Below are 24,461 nucleotides of genomic sequence, written 5' to 3' on the forward strand. Positions count from 1 at the left end.
AAGAACACAACCGCAAATATCGAGCATTTTAGACCAGGTACAATGAATTAGACACCACTTCAAGAAATTTTATTAAAGAGATTAAAGGCATGATCAAGTTTTCAATTCAAAGTTAGGCTTAACACTTTCAAGTTTTTGAGACCTTATAATTAAATGGTAGGGTCAAATAATTATACTATACCTCCATGCTTAGGGCTTCGTTCCCCGTGTACTTCCGACAGCCTGTTACGTAAGGGTATTCCAGAAGATTTTCTATAATCTAATAATATCAAAATTAATATTTCATATTTAAAGTTGTGAACTTCGAGTTAACTTTGATTAGGCTTACGGTGTTCACTTCGAATCTGTATTTTCGACCAGTCACAACTTGTATATTTTGTTTCTCGTGCAGTGGTACGTCACTGGGTGGGTGTATGTAGTACATAACCCTTGCTGAATGGGCTTTTGTTATCAATTTATTTTTGTTTAGATCAATGTTGGTGTGAAGCCCTGGTAATATTGTTAAATTCGGATTATTTAAAGTACTAATTTAGGTTAATTTAATTTATGTCTAATCTTACTTCGAAATCCCTTGAATTCGCGGTTAAGGCGATGTTCATACTCGGCGTGTAATACCCAACAAGCGAATTTGGTGTTGAAAAGCCAAGTGGCTTCCCTGATATACAGATCATGGTGTTTGTCGTTTCAATAGTAATTCGCAAAAATACGTTTATACTTACTTGTTAACATCCAATGTTAATACATCACTTTTTTTACTCATTTCGATGTAATAGGAGGTAATTAGCTTATCAACCTTAACTGTTCCTTGCACCAATTCAGTAATGTTCAATATCATAGCTAGATATTCCTCCAATTTAAATAATTGTTCTTTCTGCGTTGAAAAATGGTACCACTATTAATTTCAAAGTTAGGCCCAATCTCAACCCTAAATCTTACATCTGTAATTGTAATGTTTTCGTGAAACTTTCTCTCGTAAAAAGACCTTTGAATGCTTTAAAATGTAAATTCGTAATTAACGTCGTTGCAATCGTACTGAAACAATTAAATCTTACCGATTAATTAGGCAAATAGATAAAGCTGGTCTTGATTGATTTCTATCTCTGTTAATGGTGACATCGACTACCGTTCTGTATTCAAAGTAAATGTTAAGAAAACTTCCAATTTGCCAGCAACAAATGACCAAACACATTATTGATATCGAGATACGTAACACTTTAGGATCTTTGGTGGTAGCCATAGCGTAACTGGTAGCTAAACCAAAGATATTCAGGTTTTTCACACTGAGAACGCGATATTCATTATTGGTCAACAAAGCGGTGAAAAAGACTTTAGTCGTGGAGGTAATGGTCATTCGACATAAATGATACACGCATTTCTATTTGTTCAAGGACTGCGTTCGTGTCATTGTTCTTTGTGTGACAACTGAATTTCTTTCTAAATCACAAGTATTATCGATTGAAATCCAGAGAGAATTATGAATCCAGAACTTGCATTTTACTTTCTGAATGTGAAACTAGAAATTGTTAGAAAATAATTTTCTTGGAGAAAATTTAAGTTATTCATGCGAAGTGGATTGAAAAATATGGAATATATTAAAAATAAGAAAATAACAAGTGAAATTATAGTGTTTTGAAAAACAATATTTCACCTATAATGTTTCAATTCTATTAATGCAAATATATAGAACATTACGAATACAAATACTCTTATACTAACGGAAAAAATAACGCGTGATATTATAGTGTTTTGAAAAGAATATTTCAATTCTATTATCGCAATATTCGTGTTAAAACATTTGATTTTACAGTTTTGAGTTCGAAATTAATTTATAATCTCATCATAAAAGGTATACGATAATTTATTTGCAAAATTTCTAATTAATACATCAATATTTAGTGTGCTTTAATGTAATTAAAATATATTGTCAGTTTATTTTATTATTTTGTGAAGGTTCTAGTGAAGTTATATTGTAAATTCATGCTCAAGTCATGTAAAATTAAGTTTTAAATCTTCTTCTTATAAAACTTGACTTCTTAAAGCTATGGGAGACGGAAAATGACATCCCGCGAAATGGTAAAAGCGATGTTGAACCGGTAAAGGCGAATATTTGGGCACTAAAGGCACTATGGGTACAACGGGCATTACAGAGGGTACTTGGGTGAAAGACTGCATTGCCATTTGTTTCCCCAAGTCCGCGGCATGGGCTCTTTGCTTAGCGGTTTTCAAAATAGATTTGTTTATCGTTTCCAACTCTTTGGTAAATAATAACTTGTGGTTTTGTTCCAACATGTACTCCCAACATTTGTACTTCTCCCCGTCTCCCACGCTTTCCAAATCACTCGCTTGCGACCCCACTTCGACGTCAATTGACCCGGGGTCATTGTGTTCGTTTAAGTGTAACGTAATCCGATTACCGGAAGCCAGTAATCTGATTACTCCGATGCACAAGTCCTCGCCACTTGATACTTCCGGAGCTACGGCTTCGAATAATCTCTTGGAGATTTCCGAGGGTGATTTGTCCTTACGGATTTCTTTGAATAAAAGATCCAAGTTAACGGAATCCCATAATGTACTACTGCCCAGTATTAGGTGCACGTCATCGGGACCAAGCGAGGTTTCCACCACTAAGACATCTGTTGAGGTTTTGGGAAGGAAACGTACTGGTAGCGTTTGTTTGGAAGAGTCCGTGAAGAAACCCGCCTATAAAAGAAAAACGTATTCCACAGTTTAAACATTAAGTAGCCAAGGCTTAACGTATGAGTCAAACGTACTTGCACAGAGGTTAGCCAATCACTGTCAGACGATAGTAGCGGTTTAATTCCGGTTGGTATCTCCAATGCCTTCCCTTTTGACGTGATGAGACAGTGGTTTTTACCATCCGAGGCAACTCTTAGATTAAATCCCGAATTGCAGGCTATAATGTGACATAATAGAAGGGAAGTGTCCAACGAAGCCCCTCGTGTTCTCAAGTAACTTGTTTGCAAAGTAAAAATCATTAGATTCTATCCTTAAGTTGAAGATATTAAGATTCAAGATCATGCACTAACTTGCTGATAGTAAGGTAAACTGCTTTCATAACGTCAACTGGGCTAGAAGAATTCTTCCTGGTCTCCAAATCAAACAGTTGTGACAATATTGATGAGGGTAACACCACTCTAGACCCTTCTTTACTATTTTCAATTACGGCGATTAGAAGTTCTTGACTGGAAGGTTTTTGATCGATTGTAATTCTCGACTGTCCACTTTGACTCTCCGTAAATCCAATTCTCCATGGACAACGTGTGCAGGGACGGTCAACCGGAGATTTCTTCTTATTGGTTGCTGGCGTTTTACGTCCCAAACAACAAGAGTCTATAAAAGCCACCGCTTTTCCCGAGCTGTAAATCAAATGAAATTGAGAAATTTATTTGTAATTTAGGCTAGACTTGAAGTCATTTTATAAGTACTTACCATAGTTTTTTAAATTCATCCGAATCCACGTGCAAGTCAACGTTGCACGAAATATCCAAGTGACATAGTTTCGAGGAGACCAATGGGGTTAATGGTAGCTTTTGAATGCGATTGCAGCTTATGTCTAGTACCTAATTATAATCAAATATTACTACCACGCCAATTTCAATTGTTAATTCAGCATACCTCTAAACTGGACATCCCTGACAAAGATGGCAACATTTGTAGCAAATTTGAATTGGCTCTTAAAGTTTTTAGTTGCGTCATGACTGGTAAGTTACAGGGTAGCTTCTTCAGAAGGTTGCCGGACACTGATAGCTCGGTTAAATGACTTAGTCTGTCCACGGCACTGTAAAAAGAAATTAGTATGTCATGATGACTTGAAAATCTTCATCTAAGGACTAAAGTATATACCTCTCTGGAAGACATTCCAACTTATTATAAGCCAAAGTTAACTTCTTCAGATTTGGGAATGCGGTTGAAATTTGATGTAAACTTTCGGTGTTGACACCATTACCACTAAGGTGCAATTCAAGTAGTTGTCCATGAACTGAGGAACCGATGTTAGGAAACGAAGTCAACTGATTATAGGAGATGTTGAATTCTTCCAATCTTTTTTTAATAATGAAGAATTAAATTTAATTGTAATTGAGTTATTTCTGGCAGCAGATTTTGGGGTTAACCTACTTTCCGAATACTTGAAATATATTGTCCTGCAAGTTTGATATCCTGTTGTTCTGTAGATATAGTTTACGGACGCTTGAAGGGTTAGCCATTGCGGGTAGGGAACGCAAATGGTTGTGACTAAAGTTTACGGTGTCCAGTGTTGAGATTTTAAATACCCTGCAATGTTTAAATAATTTTTAGATAATATGTTTATGACGAAGTTCAATTTTAAAAACTTGGGTTTACCTCTCGAAACATTGCTTAATTTTGTTGTGACTAGCGTTTAGAGTGAACAGCTCCGGCGATTGGTAGATCCATTCTGGTAAAGCGTCTATTAGGTTGCTGTTAATTAAATCATAGTTTTAATTTACGTTAAATATTAAATTGAAATTGAAGTTAAATTACTGTGAAATATTGACTGCGTGAAGACTTGATGAAGAACCAGTTAGGGCGATTGTTTTTAGTGCTAATTAAAGTTAACCAAGTTTAGTTGAATTTTTTTAGATTTAATTGATTAAATTTAATTACTTACTGTTATTGTTGGCGATTAATATTTTGAGGCATTGACTGTCCAAGATTAAACTCGACAAACGACATCTCGAACAATCTAAAGTGTGCAACTTCTTAACAGCAACTAATTCTAAATCCTCGATTGAGTTTCGACTTAGATTAAGAACTTCCAGTAACTGAAAATTAATTTTAACTTTTATTTATATTACAGATACGGATATGCACCAATACCAACCTGTATATCGTTTAGTCGCAACTTGCCAGTTAATTTATTACCACGGACATCCAATGACCTCAGAGACTTCAAACCTCTCAACACTTCGGTCTCCAAACTTTCCAAGTAATTGGCCTTCAACATCAACGATTGCAACGATGTCAACCGCACCAACGTCGGAATTAGGTGAGTGAATCGATTAAAGTTCAAGGTTAAATGGGTCAAATTTGGCGCCAATTCGCCGATCTCTTCTGGTATTGTTGATAAGTTGTTGAAATCGGCGTGAAGTCTTTGCAATCTATGGTAAAATAGAAAATGTAAAGTTAAAATTAGGTGTCCTTGGGTTGGGTAACAACAAAACATATTTCAAGGTCAAATTATTCAATGGGAAATTGACCAGACGCTCTGATGCTTTTCAATTTCGGATTTTGATTCGGTAGACTAATTTTTATTATTACTACGGGATGATGTAGTCTTTTAAAATAGGCGTAGACCTGTAGTCCATTTTGACAGGATGTGATCTTCTATAGTAGTAGCCTGTTACGCTTTCTTGAGCACTTACGATGTTGTTTTTGGGGGAATTATACAATAGAGTCATCCCTGCCCTATGGGCAATTGCTTTTTACCGTGACGCAGTCTTGCGTATTTGTATGGGATTATCGTGATTAGAACTAGACTTGTTGTGATAACAGAAGAGAGAGTTTTGCGTTTTTTATTCAGGATAAGGATGCTTGGACGGTTTAACATCTTTAGTATTGGCACGAGACAAGTCGCGTGGAAAGTTGAGTTTTTTGTTTTCTGAAAGTTCTTTCCCCCTTTTAAAATTATATTTCTTAGGTTTAAGGGTGCAACTAAAAGTGTGCAGAATGATAAATTAGACGTAGCCTAAACCATGTAAAGACCTATGACCTTTCAATCCATGTTGACCCCGTGTATCAAATCGCGTACAATCAAAGTTTTCAAAGATGATCTAAGTTACGTGGTTCTATAATAAGGTTACGACATAAAGTGTATGTAGAGCCTAATTCTTCAAGCGTCTGACGAAAATGGCTTGACCTTTCAAGAACCCCAATTTGACCCTGTGTAAATGAAATCTCGTACAATCAAAGATGATCGTCTTCCATAACCAAATTCATATTTAGGTCATATGGTTATCGAATTATTTAAATTATATTATAATTTTCCTTAATACCAAGATCTCATTCAAGTAAAGTTATATCGGTGACACCTCTTTTAAACTGTTATACCAGGAAAGTTTCATGATTTGAAATCATCACTTGAAGGTATGGAACAGTTGTTTTTACACAAATCGTAAAAGTGTTCCCAATTAATAACTCGCCACCACTTGTACCACTATACCAGTTCTCTGAATTTTAAACTAGGCTTAATGACTTTGAGTTTATACAGGGTGTATCTGATAAGTCTGGTTGGCATAAATTAAGGGGGATGTTCTTTGGGAAATCAATTTTGAGTCGAAAATGTATGTAGCTTCTATCTCCATCCATTTTGTTTAACTTAAGGGACACTGTTTTCGAGTTATGATTTTCAAGAGTGTTTTAGGGATGACCCCTTAATTAAATTAGAAATAATTGTCTTAATCAGTTTCTTAATTAATTAAGTTTAAGGGGCCATCCGTAAAATACTCTGGATGCAATCTTAACTCGAAAATCAAAATGGAGGTAGAAGTATAGAACATTTTCGACTCAAAATGGATTTCCCAAAGAAGATCCCTTCTTAATTTATGGAATACAGACTTATCAAAAACACCCTGTATATCTAAAGATGTTGAAATTAAAGGGCTCGTGGTTAAGGGGAAAATAAGGCGAATCGAGAAAGGATTTATTTATGGCAGATTCATTTATCCGATATGGATGAGTTGATGGTTGAGATGATTTCGAACTTGAAACTTGGTTTTAATTTTTAAACCGCCTTAAGGTGGAGAAGATAAATCATGGATAACTCGTTATTTTTGTTTCATTTTGAAAAACTTAAAAGGAAAATATACAATTATATCGTTTTGATCACTTTCCTATATACATAAAGAATGTATGTATGTTTTAGTTTATATTTCTTATTAGAAAAATATGTATTGGCACACTTTAAGAAGGTTATATTGTATATAGATAAACACGTTTCGCGATCTGTTATTGAAGGAACTTAACCTAAATAGGATGATTTCTTTTAAGTAAGTACTGTTTAGGCCTATTTCAAGGTGTTTATGAAGGAACCAGTTATTAAGTTTAGTTGGGAAGGTATATACGGGTTGTTCTAAAAACCAAGGAGTTGTCCAGCGGCATGTGAAACCTGTTTTAACCTATGACCTATAGCTCTGTCATGGGAATATAAATACTAACATTCCTTTAGCAAGAAATGTACCGTTTCGTAGCTATTACCTTACTTGTGGATTCAGAATAAGAATAAATACAGAATTTAAATTTCACCTTTAAGACGTAATTTCGCTTTACATTAACAATGAGTTTATATAGTTATAAAATAATGAGTAACTTTCAACTAAAACCCTTTAAAGAAATTATTGAGAGCGTAAAATATTAAAGAAAAAAATTATTTTAGTTATTAATTAAACAATGCCTTTTTCATTATAAAAACGAAACGAAAATTAAGCGCCTCGTTTGGAAAATTTATCAGAACTCGACATCTTTATTCTTATATTTTCTAAAACTCTTGAAAAATGAAAATGCGGATTATCTTCACTCCAGTAATTTTCGCTGGCCATTCACTTCGAATTGCATCGCATCGCGTAGCGCGTTAAAGCTCAATTTATTGGGTCAACCATTTATTTGTTAAGTTATATATCCCGTCAAGTCCAATTAACTAAAAATGCAGTTACTAATATTCATCTAGGTTTACTTTATAATATATTCTGTTATACATCAACCAAACTCTCCGCGCTTTTGTATTGTTATTATTTTTTATATTCTTATTATAATTTGTTCTGGTGGACAATGGCCTTTTTAGATTGGGAGCAAATGCCTCATTTGGGTCTCTCGGGTTTCTACAGGTTTTTTATTTTATTTATTAACTTTAAGCAGGAATTTTATTCGAGTTACTAAGAGTATATAAAGGGTTAGTACTTTGTAGTAAAAATCGTCTGCTAAATAATTCATGATTTATAATCATTTGTTTAAACTGAAAGATTTAAATATCTGGCACTTCAGTCATTTAATTTTGTTCTCTTATTACGTACTTCGTTGCAAAAATCGTCTGCTAATTTTAAAATGCTTATACAATAAAATTCTGCTTGTTCTAAAGAACAAATACAAACACCTTTTTTGAAATTTAGCGAATGGTGACTTTAATCTTGACCCTAACAAAGTGCATGCTATAATGGGTTTAGAATCTTAAGTTTCTCTAGACATATTCTTAGTAATATTGAATTAATTCTTAGCGTAACTGGGCCTAATTTATTCATCTACTCTTTCATTTAAAGTAGAACGCAATATGGGGATGTTTATTGAATTTAATTTATTTATGGTTCTGAGAAAAATCTCTTCACCAAAATACTTAAAATAAAATTAGTTTTTCATTCATTGAGGCGTAACGATTTCTAAAATGATTCATTAAATTGTAAAATAAAACGTCTAATGCCCTTATGTTATGGTTAAAAAAAACTGTACAGTAATTTTTTTATTGAAACAATTTTTTGTAGTTTAGTTTATGGCAATCAACTTTTTCGTTTTATACTTCAGTCAAAGGATCATAAACTTCTGTTTCGTTTCTTCTCTAGTATTAACTTTCAATTTTAATTTTAATTAATAACAGATAACTTCAGAAACAATTACTTCCCTTGAAATATATATAAAACTGATGTTACCCATTAACTGTAATTGTAATTATATATTGGGGTTAATTGAGATTTAATGACTAGTCGTAATTACACGATTCGTGTTTTTAATTATTAGTTAAGCTAGATTCTCTATAGTTTTAATTACACCCTCACTCGTCAGACCGGCTTGTCAAAGAAAGAACTAATGAAATAACTTCAGGACAAAGTTCGCTAATGATTTCAATATTAAGAAAAAGTTATCATAAATAATTAAATTCTGACCCTTTTTTTTTTGTGATTTTTAATTATTTTTCTAATTTTAGCATTAGTACTGTTGTACGAAAGTACTCATGTTAAATTAAGTTTTAATTTAAATAAAACCTATGTAAGAACACCATAAGGTCGCAGTACTCATGTTAAAATTTGAAAAAATATTTTAAGATAAATTGATGTTCAAATTTCAGCTTCTAATGTTAGTTCTCATCAAGAATTGATATCTAGTTTATTAGGAAAAGGTATAAGATGCCTAAGTATTCGCGCACCATAGTCCCAGTCCCCCTTTCAAAATACAAGGAGGGACGTAAAAGGAGGCCCCGGGCTATTTCGCCTCTCCTCAGTCGGAAAATATGACTGTAATTTTCGTCATTCGCGTCGCGCTGACGTGAGTTTTCAAGAACCAATGAGATGCTGGTTGTAATTTAGAGGCGGCGGGGATTAACTCCGGACCTACTATACGTTTGGACTGGAGATAAAGCTGGAAATGTGGATGAATGAATTTATACCTTCTCCCTAATAAACTAGATATCACTTCTTGTTCTCATATTACCCCCTTGCATTGCGTAAGTGGCCCTGGTTCAATCTGTGCATAGAGATTTCAGTACAATACGTAATAGGGGCACATTATAAGCATAAGTTTCTCTAAAATATTAAATTTCCTTTTCGCTGGTTCTAGGCCTAACTGTACAAAACAAATCCACCAGGTTTTCTTCGGTTTTTGGGGATTTTTTTTCCCGTCCATAAAAGGCATCTTATCCTCCAGTTAAGTTAAGCCTAACGTGTCTATATCTAATGGCACAGTGGCCCGATTATTTTATATATAAAAATGAGGGGTTAAAAACTTGGGAAACCAGGAAAGGAGAAAAAAATAACTGGTATTCTATAAAGGATGTCAATCGAAGAAAGTTTTAATCAAATTACCTACCATAAATATTAAATATTGGATGAGGAAATATGCCTTTTTTGTTGGTTTTTTTTCTCTCTGTCAAAGTTTTTATCATCTTTTTTATATAGGTATAAATATTTCTCTTCCCAAAGATTTAGATAATTATTATATATTAGTTTTAGAACTTCAAAAGTACCGCCGATTTTATGTATTTTGAAAAAAAAATTTTATATATATTAATGGGTAATAATATTTGTTTGTTTACTTTACTTGAGAAATTTCGCGCCCAAATTAAGGTTGTGTTGATGTTTATGAAGGTGTTTCACGAATTGAGGAAATTAGATAGTATTCTAAGGATGTTGTTATGCAGTTGTTGGTATTTGAAATTGCATTCTTGGATGGGGATGGTTATTTTAAAAAAGGAAGTTTCTGTTGATATTTTATTGAAAATTTTTGGAATTGAGGTTTATGGATAAAAATTCAACAAAATTTAATTATTCATTGATTAAAATTAAACCTATGATTAACTCGCATTTAAAATAATATACAACCAAATTTAATTATTATTTGATTAAAATTAAACCTATGATTAACTCGCATTTAAAATAATATACAACCAAATTTAATTATTATTTGATTAAAATTAAACCTATGATTATCTCGCATTTAAAATAATATACAACCAAATTTAATTATTATTTGATTAAAATTAAAGCTATGATTAACTCGCGTTTAAAATAATACAAAAGTTACAAAAATATCTGATAACTTTCCTTCATAAACATAATTTCATAGAAATTCAATGTTATATACGAAATTTATTCCTCAACTTCAACAATAAACCTTCCACTCAAATCCTAAATATGCCTAAGCTACCTCTAATACTCTGCAAAGTGTGCCATTATGTTACGTCTAATTGAGGAAATAATGTTACAAAACCCCGGTAGCTGAATGGTCAGGACCTTTTAAGATAAGCCCCATTGTCTATCTACGACCCCTGAACTCTATCCTCGCAATAACAAAGATATAATTATAATAATAAATTTACAAAGGAAAGTATATGTACTAGTTCTTCAAGAATGGGTTAATGATAATTTGCCTAGCATTTCCTATATACAAGATGTTAAGCCTAAATTTGAATCCGGTTTTATGATGCAAGAATTTCTATATTTCTAAATCTCCTTCCCATCAAATTAATGCCATCTTTAATTCTAAATGAAGGAGAAATCTTTTAATTTTGTATTCTTCTACGAAGGATTTAATTGTCATTTGATGTTGTTTTTAGATTATAATACTTTTCTCATTGTGTTTTTATGAAATGGTAGGGACGTATGTATGTATGTATGAACGCCGGTTTTTTTAGTTTACTGTGTCTTAAATGGGTCATATTAAAGATAAGAGAATCAGTTGGTTGAAAATTGAGGCTCATGCTCCTAACAACCTATTGTTATAAACTAATGTGTTTGTGTGTGTGTGATAATATTTCGTGTGGTTTTTTTCTTCACATTTTTAATATAGGGGGTCCTTTGGTAGCAAGTGATATTTTTAACTGCGCCTTGTTCGTGAGATTGTCTTGAATGAAACACATCTTTTGTTTTTGTTTTTTTTTAAATGATTTGAGGTTAAGGCTTAATAATATTTCCAAATAAGCTACAGTTAATTATGTAATATTCAAGTCTCTAGTGCCTTTAATGTCAAATTAGGCTTAGTGACGTACTTATCTATAGCTATTTACTTCTGATATCTTAATTCTTTCGCTCGCATTAAGGTTATTTCAAATTTACATTTTTTTTAAAGTTGAATTATTTGCAATAACCTTGCGCTTAACTTAACTAAAGAATTTCCAATTATACAAAAACCAGTTATGTCCATTGAATTTCTGTTTATATTAACCCTGTTTTGAACCCATTACAAATTACAACTAGTCTTGCAACGTCCCAAACCTCCAAAAACGAAAATTGTAAAACTCAATTTCACATATTTTCATTTCCACTTTTTAATATTTTTGAATATTTTAAAAATATACTTGCCTTCCAAGTTGTCCAATTTGTGGGGGTAACTCCGTTAGCTCATTACCGGTGATATTCAAAACGATTAAAGTCCCCAGTTGTCCAATTTCGGGCGGTAAGGCTTTGAGACCATTGTTAGCCAAATTTAACCGCGTTAATCTTGTAAATATATTCAAGTCTTTTAACCCTTTTTCAACCTTGGGGTTTTCGGGGTCCGTCACTCGCGTTGTTGGGTCTCTGAGACCGTCACCGAGTCGATTGTGTCTCAGGTCTAAGGAAGTAATATGTAGATGATTGAATAGGTTGGGTGGTAGATACGGTAGATCTTTTTCGGCCAAATCGGCCAGTAATTCGCTGGATGGTATACTCCGACATCGTGATACTTGTGGTGGGACACCATTTGAGGGACTTAGATTGTTTATGGCTGGGGATGTAGTTGCTGAATTTGTCGTAACACTGGGACCCGGTTGAGGACTTTGAGTATCCCTGGGACGGGGTGATTGCGCGAATTTCTTCAACATTGTCAAGGTAATTGGTAATTAGAGACGGTAATTGCGATAGTCCATTTGTAACTGAAGGCCATTCGTAACTCTATCTATGGATAGTAACTATTATTCAATAGTTAGGTATTGTTTACGTAGTTGAACTTGATCAATGTAACCTAAGTACTTGTAATCAATTCTCATGAACCGGAAGTACACATTTGACACAATCGCGACCACGCACCACTAAATAAACTAACAACAATACAAGGTGTATCTTACTTAAATCAAGAAGCAAGAAACAAATCGGTGCAAAAAATCGAACAGTCCAACCTACTTAGTGATAATCCAATTCCCCCTTCGCATTTGTTCGTTATACAACTGTCATCCACAACCGGGGAGGGTAACAACCGCGTACACACAACAACATCAAAAACACTAAGACCAAAGTCAGTCCCAAGTTACTTTTCGTTATCACCTGCCAGGTAGACTTATATAAAAAAAACACAACACTGAAATGCTTCTCAAGCTCCTTAACTGTTTGTTACCTTACCTGGTCGGTTCGGTGACTGACCAAGAAATGTTGGAGGCGCTAGAAACCCTCTTGTTTCAAATAGTACGCCCATCTATTCCGCTATAAAGCTGTTCTCAAATCGTATCCCCCTTTTGAGATATACCTTGCCACCCTCCTACCTGGCTGCTTTTTACCTGTCCTATACTGAAGATACTCACATGAAGAGTGAGAGAGAGAATCATAATAAAAGCGGCTTCAACAGACCATGCAACGGAGATGAGATGAGGTCATATCCGGTGGCTTTTTTTTTATTTTCTCACTCGCTCTTCGGAGCGGTGTTTTGTGTCTACATATTACCCATAAGTTTATAAGATATGTTACGTAAGTATGACACTAGCTATACTCCTTCGTAATGCTAGAGACTTACTGAGAGCCAGTTCGACTTAGAATTGATTGTCTACACTCGGTTGGTTTTGCAGGACTTCCATCTTCCTATTTATTCTGCATTGCTAAGCCTTTGACAGCGCCCTCACCGGGCGTCTTCGCTTTACCTCGAATCTTTGACCTACCTCACTCATTTCATGACAAGCTCCAGTTTGTAACCAGTGACAAACTTATCATGGAACATGATATTACTGAATCCCCATTATTATACTTTACGATATTAATTTTAAAGCTTTTGAGAAATTTTATCAAGTTTTCTAACTTAAATCTTCTCGTGAGGTATTATCTATCTAGCAATTGAAACGTTGTACGGTTTTTAATAATTTTATTTTGACCCTAAAGGCTTTTGAGGTGTTTTTTTTTATTATTAATTCTAAAACTCATGCGTGATTAATATTTAGAGACGTGAGTGTTCTGGTGGTTGCTTGCTTGTTAGAACTTTGGGGCAGATGGTTTTTATTTTGGTTGAACGTCCATGGAAAATCGTTTATTAACTTTTTTTTACGTTTAATTTTTGGGTTGCATCTTTTGAATTCTTAATTAGATTTGATCGCGGTAGTGTAGTGTGAAGGGTGAAGTTTTTTAGAAATCATTTTGAGGTTTTTGGATAAAAGATAAAGGTACCGCTAGAAAACTGAACTGGATATTACTTAAGAGTAAATCTATTAAGTTTCATAAATATAACACCTGAAATGAATTTATTACAATAAATTGTAATCTTATAAAATTTATTTATGTTGAAAAATATGCTAATATTCATGAGATAATAGATATAAAACTATTATTTGAAATGTTCCAAGTTTCATAAACCCAGCAATGCAAGTAAATTATTTGCAATCAAACGCAGTCGAATTATCCAATTTACTTATGCCGATAAATATGTTAATTTAATATAGTTTCTTCTGTAAGATCTACATGACATCAGATTTAAAATTATTTTTCTAAAATAGCTATTTAGAAAAGTAATATCTCAAAGAATAATGAATAATGACTTAATTCATTCAAATTTTCCTACAGCACAATAGTTTCTAGATTCGTTATCCATAAATGTAATTAACACGCAGCTGAAAATTATTTAAAGGTACATTTTAATTATAGTATATGCATATAAAAAACACGAATAAATTAGTTTTATATTTGCAACAACCACAAACATCTGGACACTATAATTAACTCGATCAATACCAGGCACGAACCCAAACCGTTTTCTACACAGACTTATAAACTTAGTATTCCGTAAAAACCGCGCGGAAAAGTTCCACACCACAAAAACCGCACCATTACTTTTAATTCCAACGGTTTTTTCTTTTATTTTTTTGTTTAATTTAATGATGACGTCACGGTGACGGTTATCGCTTGATTAACTTTTAAATAGCGTAACGTTGAAACAAATCTTCTAGAATATCAATATCCAAGAATATTTGAACGAGTAGTAATTTAAACTCTGTAACAATTAAAAGGTGTGTCCTTAATTGGTAGCCCTAATAATTAATATTCAATAGATTATCTTTAAATTTATTTCCGATCATATAATTATCATATTAATTATTATCCAATTAGAACGATGACCCACTCTGGTTTTAAAGTATATTCGATATTATTTTGATGTTAAAATATATCCTAAGGGTTTTATCTCAGTTTCACGAATCAACATTCAACAATGGAACGTCCGGCATTATTAAATTTATTAAATTTGGACCCGGATTATTGTATATGTGTTTAGACATGCTAGATATAAGCTATAGTATACCCTTAAGGCGTAATATATATTTTACCTTCAGTACCTGAGGGGCGCCCCTCCCTTCAATAAAACTTATTATAAAAAACGGTCAAACTATTATGGAAGTTTGGAAAAACATAGTAATTTTAATTTAAATTGCCTTAATCCGTTTTATTGTTATTTGTATAATTTTGTATTTTTTTTGTATTTTTTTTTATTTTTTTTTTTTAAAGTTATAAAACTAAGCGTAAATCTTTAGTTTTGATTTTTAATTTGAATTTGTTTTTTATTTGGGTCCCCTGATTAAGTTAATAATTGGGAAATGGAATTTTTGTTCCATTTAATTTATGCGTACGTATTTCTTAATTATACTATTGTTATTTAAATATGAGGTTTCGTATTTTTAGTAATGACCTTCGGGGAGGGGTTATTTTTAATTTATTTAATCATTAATTTATTGTATTGTATTGTTTTTTCCCAATTTGCGCGTTTACATTTTGGAAAGAGGAAGGACGTGAGTTGGTAAAAAAAAAATTGTTACAAAAGTTTCGGGCTTGATTATAAATAGGAGTTCAATTCAGTTCAATTTATTTATTTAGTTACACCCCCAATCTTAAATGAGTGTAATATTATTCTGAATCGAACGCAAATCAAGAATGCAAGTCTTATATGTTATCGACTTCAAGTTCTAGCAGACAATTAAATATAGATTAGACAGAAATCAGGGCTGCCTATTTTTACCTCTCCGAGTGACGTATGTCACGGAGAGGTTCTGTAACGATCGTGTGTGTGTGTGTGTGTGTGTGTGTGTGTGTGTGTGTGTGTGTGTGTGTCTGTTGTTACACCCACGTGACCGCGTTCGCAGTTTCCAAATCGGAGCAAACGTGTTCGCCATTTCCGAACTGCTTTCACAGTCACGGAAATGGCTCCTCTACTTGAGTTCTCACACCACCATCTTCTGGTTTTTGTCCACCCCACACGGACACCAGTCTGTACTTACTGGCTTCTAATCACCACCCTCTTTTGGTCTTCGTCCATCCCACATGGACACCAGTCTGTACATACTGGCTTCAAATCACCACCATCTTCTGGTCTTCGTCCATTCCACTTGGACACCAGTCTGTACATACTGGCTTCTATTCACCACCAACTTTTGGTCTTCGTCCATCCCACATGGACACCAGTCTGTACATACTGGCTTCTAATCACCACCATCTTTTGGTCTTCGTCCATTCCACTTGGACACCAGTCTGTACACCTGGCTTCTACTCCATCGTCATCGTTGGGTTTAAGACATTCGCGGCGATCAGCTAGGGTTACGAGAAACGTCTAGCCTCCCTAAGGTGGGATCGCCACCAAAGGTTTTCGCAATTGCGGTTGTTCTTGCTTTTAGCTGTAGTTCAACACCCTTATATACTACCTATTTGAGTAAGGCCAAGCAACCGGCGTATGCTTCATTTCAAACGCCAATATTAGTCAAGTCTCTCAAGATTGTTTAATTGTTCTTTTTTAAAACGATGTAACGTTCAATAAGGCGAATAACTAACGAAGAAATTATTAAATATTAATTATATTTATTTTAATATTTAAGATAATCTTGTTTCTCAATTCAAAATTAATACGGAAAGAGTTAAAAAGCAGTCTATGTTTTTGTCTGTGTGTGTCCGTCCGTTGTTAAAAAGTTAAAAGTTCGTTTTGTTTTGATGTGTAAAGAAATCCTACAGAACCATAATATTCCCTTTATCCTTAATATATATAAAGTGAATATGTGGAAATATTTTTCGTAATTTTGATGCATTTAGTACTTTTGTAGCTTTAAAGCTCTATTTCATTTTGATATTCCAAAGATTTTTTTTAATATTATTATTTAAAATGGATGTTTATATATTACTTAAGCTATACTACATCTGTTTATAGCATAATCCTTTCTAAAGTGAATACAAGCACAACGCTACTATGTTGGTCAAATGAACTTTTATTTGTCAATAGGCCTAGTGAACCAAAAAGTAAACGCTTGGGTTTGGTTTTCGTTTCTGTAATGCAGAGACATTAACGGTTCAGAGTGAGCCGAAAGTTAAATACACTTTTAAATAATTAGGCTTAGATTTTGGGCGCGTTCAGTAACGCTCAACGGAGGCTCCGTTGAATGCGCATTCGCCACTGAACGATTTTCGGAACTTCCGGTTTGACGTCACGATTGTAAGCGAAGAGGCATCGAAGTCATCGGCTGTAAGAGCCGATTACTTCGTTGAGCAACGCATTTGTGACGTAGCAGCAATGGAGGAAACTTATCTCCCTGAACGATTTCGAGAAGTTAATTTGATGGAAAATTTCGGAACTATTTATAAAATCGGTGTAACATCGACTGAATGCGAATGAATATTGTCTGTTAATTATTTTATGAAATTTTTTCGATTATATCTATGAAGCTTTAAAAGTTATTGGGTTTGAAAGTTTAAGCCTTGGCTAAGTTACGGGTCAGAGTTTGCTCTTATTTCGGCTAGCAGGTCCTTGCGTTTGCATTTCCATGAACTGTAAGCAGATGATGCAACGCAAAGTTTGCAAAAACCGTTCAGTAGCCTAATACGTCACATGACATCACGTTGATCAACGGAGCTCAACGCGTTTGGTATCCGTTGAGCGTTACTGAACGCACCCTTTATAATCATGGTGGAAATCTGGGCCGCGTTCAGCAGAGCCCAGCGCTGTTAGCAGTATCCTGCATAACGGGATTTTGTTTTTGAATTGTGACGTCACGGTGTTTAGCGCTGAGCTAGCGCGGTCTTCAAAGAAAATAGTCGGCTTTTTGGATAACGTGACGTAAAACGCGTAGTTCTCAGCTTGGCGAAAAAACCATGGAGGAATTAATACAAATAGCTCTATGGGACTATAGCTATTTAATTGGCGTGAAACCAGTTGATCACGCGAGAATTTTAAGAGATATGTTAGTTTCTAATTTTAATTATAAAAGTTGTTATCTATCTCTATAAATATGTTATCATACAATTTTTGTTAAGCCTTGGTACCTTGCACGCTTTATTGCGCTAGCGTCATTTATAAAACGCCGATGACCGGAGAAAAGCTATGACGACAGAGCTCACCGGTAAACATTTCCAAAATCCGCTGTCTTTTTTGGTGAGCTCTGCTGAACGCAGCCCAGACCAGTGAAAGGTCTGATCGTAATCGGATAATAGCTTCGTGTTTTCATGCTTTTTATGGTACGCATTTACTTTCAGTGTGTGTAGCCACAAATAAGCTTTGGTGTTTGTAACGTTAACAGTCATGTTGACAAACTAAGAAAATTGTTGAGGTGAAACGAGAGGATAGTGTTTACATGACAACCCTGTTGTGAATATGGCTTTGAACATAGAGGGCATACAGTTGAGGAGTAGAAAATCAGGCCTTTACAAACACGTAAAGGTAATATCCCTCAAAAGTTTTATCTCTTCATTTCCCGTTTTTCCCCCCATCGGATGATTTTAATGTGTACAAGTATATCATTATTGGATGTAAAATGTCGTCTGATTTACAGTATATTTGCTATGCTTTGTATACTGCTTTAATATTTCATAAATTTTAACTTAAGAAACATTTCCATATCTGGGCAAATAAGTTTGTAAGTAGTCGTCTTGACTCGGAGAGGTAATATTTTGGTTTTCCCAACTTGTTTTTAATTAAAATTTTAACTCTTTTGGCAAGCATCTTTAAAAATATTAGATCTTAACAATGAGTTCCTTATAAATTAAATTTTAAATAGCCAAACCCTAAAATATTTTACACCTAATCAATCATAATCATTTAAATGGCCCGGGTATCGGCCCACGACTTTGAATATATATTTTTTAATTCAAAAGATCTTGAATTTAATTTCATATACACCTTTCATTTTTTAATCTTATACATGTAGCAGCCAACATTTAACGTTCAAACCTTACATGTTTCATCTTAACCCTAAATCAAGCAGGCGATACTACAGAAGCCCTCGTTTGAAATTGAAAGAGGCTATTTTATACTATTTTATGGTACGACTCCTGCTATGGAGTCTCCCTTGGGCTTTGTTCTAATAAAGACTGGTAGAAGTCCTATCAATTCTCTCGGTATATATTGTGGGTGTTAAAAGCACTATTTCATATTTATACAGCAGACCAGTTTCTAATATTTTTTTTATTATTTATTTCATTCTAGCATTTTTTTCGCTACATGCCTTTTATGTTATTTTTAATACAAAAGTAAATTAAGTTTTGATACGTATTTCTTGAATATTATTTTTTTTATAATAACGTTAGGGCGATGACATCAAATTGTCTATGAAATAGGCCTAAAGTTTTTTGTTCTTCTAGTTTTTGAAAATACAATGAGTGTTTCGTTTTAATTTATGGATTAGTAAGATAAGTTTTAAGTTTTGGTACGTGGATGTTTGAACAGCTGTCTGCGCGAGTGTTACGTGAGAAAAGATACAAAAGAAACTTAAATATGTATAGTTTAGTTTAATTTAGATTTGTTCAGCTTATATATATATATAGTTTAACTTGGATTTGTTCATATTGAAATTATCCCTTGAGAGGTAAATATGAAAATTAATTTGAACAGAGATTTATCAGTTAAAACTCGTTAAGCCTTGGCGCGTGCATCGGGAGTAAGGTGGCTTCTCTTTCTATAATTTCTCTAAGAGATTTTATCGATGCTTTATTTTAAATTAAAGATGATGGTTTTATGTTGTTCAAATATCTTCGAATTACAAACTTCTACCTGAACCCTGAAATAAAGGTGCATGCTCGTATTAAGAAGTATGTACTTTTGTGGGAGGGCATTGCCATTGGGGTGGTAACCTTTTCATACCTTGAAAAGTTGAAAATGATAGCACTTTTAGACGTTTCTTTAAAAAATAAAAAGGAAAGAAAAAAGGCCTAGACCTCTTATGGTCTATGAAGAACATATTTTCAGTATAAAACGTTCAACCGTGCGTTGTGGTTTATATGAATTTATGAAATGGAAACCTTTATTACACACAAAGGAATATCTTTGTATTATTTATACGGTTGCATCCGCCGAGGCTTAAGTTTGCCCCCTTACACCTTGCGCCTGTAATTATCATTTATGTGAGTTTTTTTCTTTAAGATGTATTTCAACAATAGGGGAAATAGCATTTCTATACTCTTCTCTCTAGACAGAGAAGTTCAGAAGTAAATAATCGTTTTAAGGGTGAAATATGACGGAAGTGTATAATAATATGCGTTGTAAAGAATTTCCAGAGAATTTATAAGTCTATTATTATCGTCAAGTGAGACCTCCCATGTGAGGAATTTATTTTGGATGGGTATATAGGCTAGGTGCACTGCTAGGTGTAATTGAGATTTAAAAGAAAAAAAGGTAAGTTTTAAGTTTTAAGGGCGGATCGAGTTTAATTCAGACAGTAGCTGACGGACGTACCGAGGTATTAGAGTTTTGAATGTCATATTTAAGAGTTATACATCCTGAGAATTAATTCCCCCCCCCCCTTGTATTTATAGTTCAATAGTTGATTATAATAAGCAAATTATACTGTACACAATGATGTTCACTAACTCATCACTTCACTCTATGTTTAGGATTAACGAAATTTAAGCCTAATTTTAAGATGTTTAGTGGTTGACAAAAACTGATATAAAAATTGCATTTCTTCTTTTGATCTTCATTTCAGAGTTATCGAAACTTAGTCCCAACTCATTACTTAAACCTAATTTTTAGTGTTTGAAATATAATTTAAAAATCACATGTCACCTTGACCTTGAATCATCTTTAGAGTTATCAGAAAAAGAACTGATCCTTTAAGCCCAATTTTAGGGTTAACAAAATCGATTAAAAGTTAGCTTTCACCTTGGACCTATCTATCTTAATTGCGTTATATCGAAATTTAGGCCTAACGTACTGTACCACTTAAGCCTAATTTTAAATACATAACAAAACCTATTAAAAATTGCAATTCACCCTCGTTCAGGACGGTTATACCCCAAAACTTAAAAAAGGCGCGTATCAAAACTCTTCCGCTTTCGATAAGAACTTAATATTAACAACGAACGACGCAACAAGGCTCACCCTGTTTGTAAATCCTAAAATTTACGTCGTGAAGGGTTATGAAATATTCCCCTCTCCTTTATCCATAATGGATCAACTAACAAATTTGTCAGATAGCAATAATAATATGAGGGAAGTTTCATTCCCGCATAGGACCATCCATAGGACACGGTTGGTACAAACTATCCTTTTTTATCGCAGACGTCTCTAATCAAACGAACCCCCTTAACGGTTTTAACGGTTTGGTCACGAATTAAGTCGAAAAATACATACACCACAAAGTTCATTCTCTGTAAGAGATAATTCCACAGTTAAAAATCGCCAAGTTACTCGCGGTCAAGTTGGGTTGGGAAGTTTGGAGTTCAACCGGTTTTATTTTTTCTTTAATCAAAAAATAAAACTTAGGTATTCTATACTTTTTTTCTTACAAAGTCTTTCATTGAGAATACTTTCGGATTTGTTAAACTTCTTAAGATAAAAGCCGCGTTATATTATCTTTAGTGGCAACGCTAATCAACATTCCAATGCGTGCTACGTGCTTTTTTACCAAAGTCGTAAAAAATATCTCTGATATTGATGAGTTTTCAGTTACATGGGCGTTGAAATGTAAAATTGATACTGTATAGGGTTTTTTTTATTAATTTATTTTTTTTTGTAATTGGGATTGAGTTTCAGAAATTGGCCGGGTTCTTTCAGGATAGGATCGTCTTAAGTTTAATTAAATGGATTAATGGATTAATTCCGTTTTACAGGTATTTAGGGTACACATATTGATCAATTTAATTAACTCATTAGGCTTAATTTTCTCATATTTTCACATAAACTTTAAGTGACACGAAAGCGAGAACATTTACACTGACAATTTATTAAATTAGATCAAACAGGAAAGACAAAAAGGGTACATTCAATTGTGTTTTGTTAAAATCTTCGCCATCGCGACATAGTGACATTTTTGACAGATGAAGAGGAAATTTAAGAATTCTTTTGTGGTATTTTAATTGACACCTATAACGTAAATCATAGAAGCAAAAAAGAAACAACAATGAAACTCTAAGCCTAAAAGAAAGAAACTTGATTCTAATTTAACTCACAGTTTTAAATTCCATATAGGGCAGTAACCCTTCGTAGCCCCTGTTATGTTGTAATAATTAAACAGAGCTATTATTTTTCCACCTATCAAATTATGTAAGATTCATAAATTAATATACTTAACCCTTCGCGACCGAATCCGGATAATTTGTAACCTCCAAACGGGGCTTGGTAACAGATTTGGAAATACGTGTTGATCCTAAAAATATAATATTAATATTTTTTTTGAAACAAAATGGCGGCGTTTTTGACAGAGCTAAGCCTAATGTTACCACTTACCATACAGTTCCCGCTTTTACACCTTGCGCAAACATTAATGCAGTTTTGATGTTATTACTGAAAATACCAGCTGCCAAACCGTACTTGCTGTCGTTGCATCTATCAATTACCTCGTTGAGGGTTTTAAATTTAAATATCGATTGTACGGGTCCGAATATCTCTTCCTGGGCAATACTCATATGGTCTTCCACGTTTGAGAATACGGTTGGTTGAATGTAGTATCCATTTTCACCCCAAGCTTCTCCTCCACATTCAACTATGGCTCCTTGCTCCTTCCCACTTTCAATTAGGCCTAAAATCTTCTCCCATTGGTCCTTGTCGACCTGAAACGATCCTTTATTGGTCTCATTTCATTTTGAAACAGTTATAGAAAATAAGCCTTACTTGGGGTCCTTGCATTGTTTCTTCGTCAAAGGGATCCCCGAGTACTCGAGATTCGGCAAGCTCTTTGCTTTTTGCCACGAACTCGTCGTAAATGTCTTCGTGAACGTAGGTTCTGGTTCCGGCGCAACAAGCTTGACCTTGAAGGAAGAAGACGGCGTTGTTCGCTATCTTCACAGCCTCGTCAACTATATGAATTAAATAGATTAAAACTTCACCTAACCCTGGAACGGTGGTATACTTACTGTCCGCGTCCGCGCATATGACCAGCGGACTTTTCCCGCCCATTTCAAGAGTGACTCTCTTGCTATTGCTTTCTCCCGCTCGTCGTTGTATAAGTTGTCCTACCTATTATAAGTACCCGCGAGTTTTAAATGAATGTCTACTTCAAGTACTTAACTTCGTCCTACCTCGGTTGAACCAGTGAAGGAAACTTTATCGACATCCCAGTGAGTTGTCAGAGCTTCCCCAGCTTCACCATACCCTGGTACCACATTGACAACGCCTGGCGGGAATCCAGCTTCCTTTATCAACTGCGCGATGTACAAAGTACCCAATGGTGTCTGTTCCGCCGGCTTTACTACGCAAGTACAACCAACTGCCAATGCCGGGCCGAGTTTTAATGCCAAGAGGTACATGGGCAGATTCCACTGAAAAATATACGGGTTAGTTTAATTCAGTTCCCCAAAATGGGGATAAATTAATTGATAATCCTAATTTTCTCACCGGTATAATTAGGCCCACAACACCAACGGGTTCATTTCTGGTTATTACCATGGCGTTACCATCAGCTGGTATGGTCTTGCCACTAATTTTATCAGGCCAACCAGCGTAATATCGCAATGTGCCGATGGCGATATGCATTTCCATCAGCGCCTCTTTGTAGACTTTGCCGCAACAGATGGTATCCAAGCTCTGTTTTCATTCGTATATTTTTATTTACTTCAACCGAAACTACTTAAAACTTGAGTTGTAAAACTTACGGCCAAGTACTCGATGTCTCGTTCCAGTAAATTGCATAGCTTGTGCATAAGTATAGCCCGAAGTGACGCGTCCATAGTACGCCAACGTGATCCTATTTTGAAAGCTTCTTTTGCAGCTTCAACAGCCGCGTTTACATCATCCTATGTAAAATGGTTTAACAGCTTGAAAACTATATCATAATACCCCATGCCCTGTTAAGTAATTTAATAATTTACCTTATCACCTTCTTGGACCTCGTACATTTTCTCTCCATTTGCGGGGTTGACGGTAAAGAATGTTTTACCATTGATGGCATCAACCCATTCGTTGTTAATGAAAATCTGCAAAGATTTAGGGTTAAAGACGTGTACTTTCATTCTTACTGGTCACCAACCTGAGTGCATTGAACGTCTGGTTCTTTGTGAGGTCCCATCTTGAGCCGTTCGGGGACTAACCGTACGAACCTGGGTCCTTTTTATACCAACCATTTCTTAAATCAAACATCGATTACCGATTAACAAGTTTTCATAAACATGAATCTTAATATTCAAATTACGCGGACATAACCACGAATGGGCGGTCCCGTAAACACGTTAGCTAGATAACTGATTAGATATTCATTGCGTAAGTTTGAAGCGTTTGTAGTCCTGCAGCTTCTTGATACGATGCAAAATAGAATACATTTTCGACTCAAAATCGATGTCCCAGAGGAAATTAGGCTTATCAGAAATACCCTGTAT

The 24,461-nt window shown here is 34.4% G+C and overlaps 2 protein-coding genes across 2 annotated transcripts; both read right to left on the minus strand.

Annotated features, from left to right (window-relative positions):
• Positions 1-1,789: 1,789 nt before the first annotated feature.
• On the minus strand, positions 1,790-12,934 carry Phlpp (PH domain leucine-rich repeat protein phosphatase). Its single transcript, XM_089837999.1, has 12 exons — positions 11,817-12,934; positions 4,862-5,138; positions 4,649-4,802; positions 4,522-4,582; positions 4,363-4,458; positions 4,138-4,293; positions 3,865-4,062; positions 3,637-3,799; positions 3,451-3,581; positions 3,048-3,377; positions 2,772-2,973; positions 1,790-2,700 (listed from the first exon to the last, which is right to left on the minus strand). Exons 1-12 carry the CDS (start codon positions 12,314-12,316, stop codon positions 2,017-2,019), a joined length of 2,952 nt encoding a protein of 983 aa, XP_089694125.1. The 5' UTR covers positions 12,317-12,934; the 3' UTR covers positions 1,790-2,016.
• A 9,047-nt stretch (positions 12,935-21,981) lies between these two features.
• Positions 21,982-24,211, minus strand: LOC149677032 (aldehyde dehydrogenase, mitochondrial-like). Its single transcript, XM_089838518.1, has 11 exons — positions 24,116-24,211; positions 23,958-24,062; positions 23,742-23,882; positions 23,485-23,673; positions 23,169-23,408; positions 23,004-23,106; positions 22,762-22,946; positions 22,378-22,700; positions 22,223-22,297; positions 22,101-22,140; positions 21,982-22,014 (listed from the first exon to the last, which is right to left on the minus strand). Exons 1-11 carry the CDS (start codon positions 24,152-24,154, stop codon positions 21,982-21,984), a joined length of 1,473 nt encoding a protein of 490 aa, XP_089694644.1. The 5' UTR covers positions 24,155-24,211.
• Positions 24,212-24,461: the final 250 nt, after the last annotated feature.

The sequence above is a fragment of the Phalangium opilio genome, unplaced genomic scaffold (genome assembly GCF_054372755.1).
Source record: "Phalangium opilio isolate 3A_F unplaced genomic scaffold, DU_Popi_V2 ptg000045l_1, whole genome shotgun sequence".
Lineage (NCBI taxonomy): Eukaryota > Metazoa > Arthropoda > Arachnida > Opiliones > Phalangiidae > Phalangium > Phalangium opilio.

What these genes read in the sequence shown, in the direction of transcription:
- Phlpp (XM_089837999.1), bottom strand. Translation starts at nt 12,316, where the DNA reads ATGTTGAAGAAATTCGCGCAATCACCCCGTCCCAGGGATACTCAAAGT. An exon ending in TTGGAATGTCTTCCAGAGAG is followed by an intron (nt 3,800 to 3,864) that starts GTATATACTTTA and finishes TTCTTTTTACAG; the next exon opens with TGCCGTGGACAGACTAAGTC. An exon ending in CAGGGATGTCCAGTTTAGAG is followed by an intron (nt 3,582 to 3,636) that starts GTATGCTGAATT and finishes GATTATAATTAG; the next exon opens with GTACTAGACATAAGCTGCAA.
- LOC149677032 (XM_089838518.1), bottom strand. Translation starts at nt 24,154, where the DNA reads ATGGGACCTCACAAAGAACCAGACGTTCAATGCACTCAG. An exon ending in AGGTCCAAGAAGGTGATAAG is followed by an intron (nt 23,883 to 23,957) that starts GTAAATTATTAA and finishes CATTTTACATAG; the next exon opens with GATGATGTAAACGCGGCTGT. An exon ending in AAACAATGCAAGGACCCCAA is followed by an intron (nt 22,701 to 22,761) that starts GTAAGGCTTATT and finishes GGATCGTTTCAG; the next exon opens with GTCGACAAGGACCAATGGGA.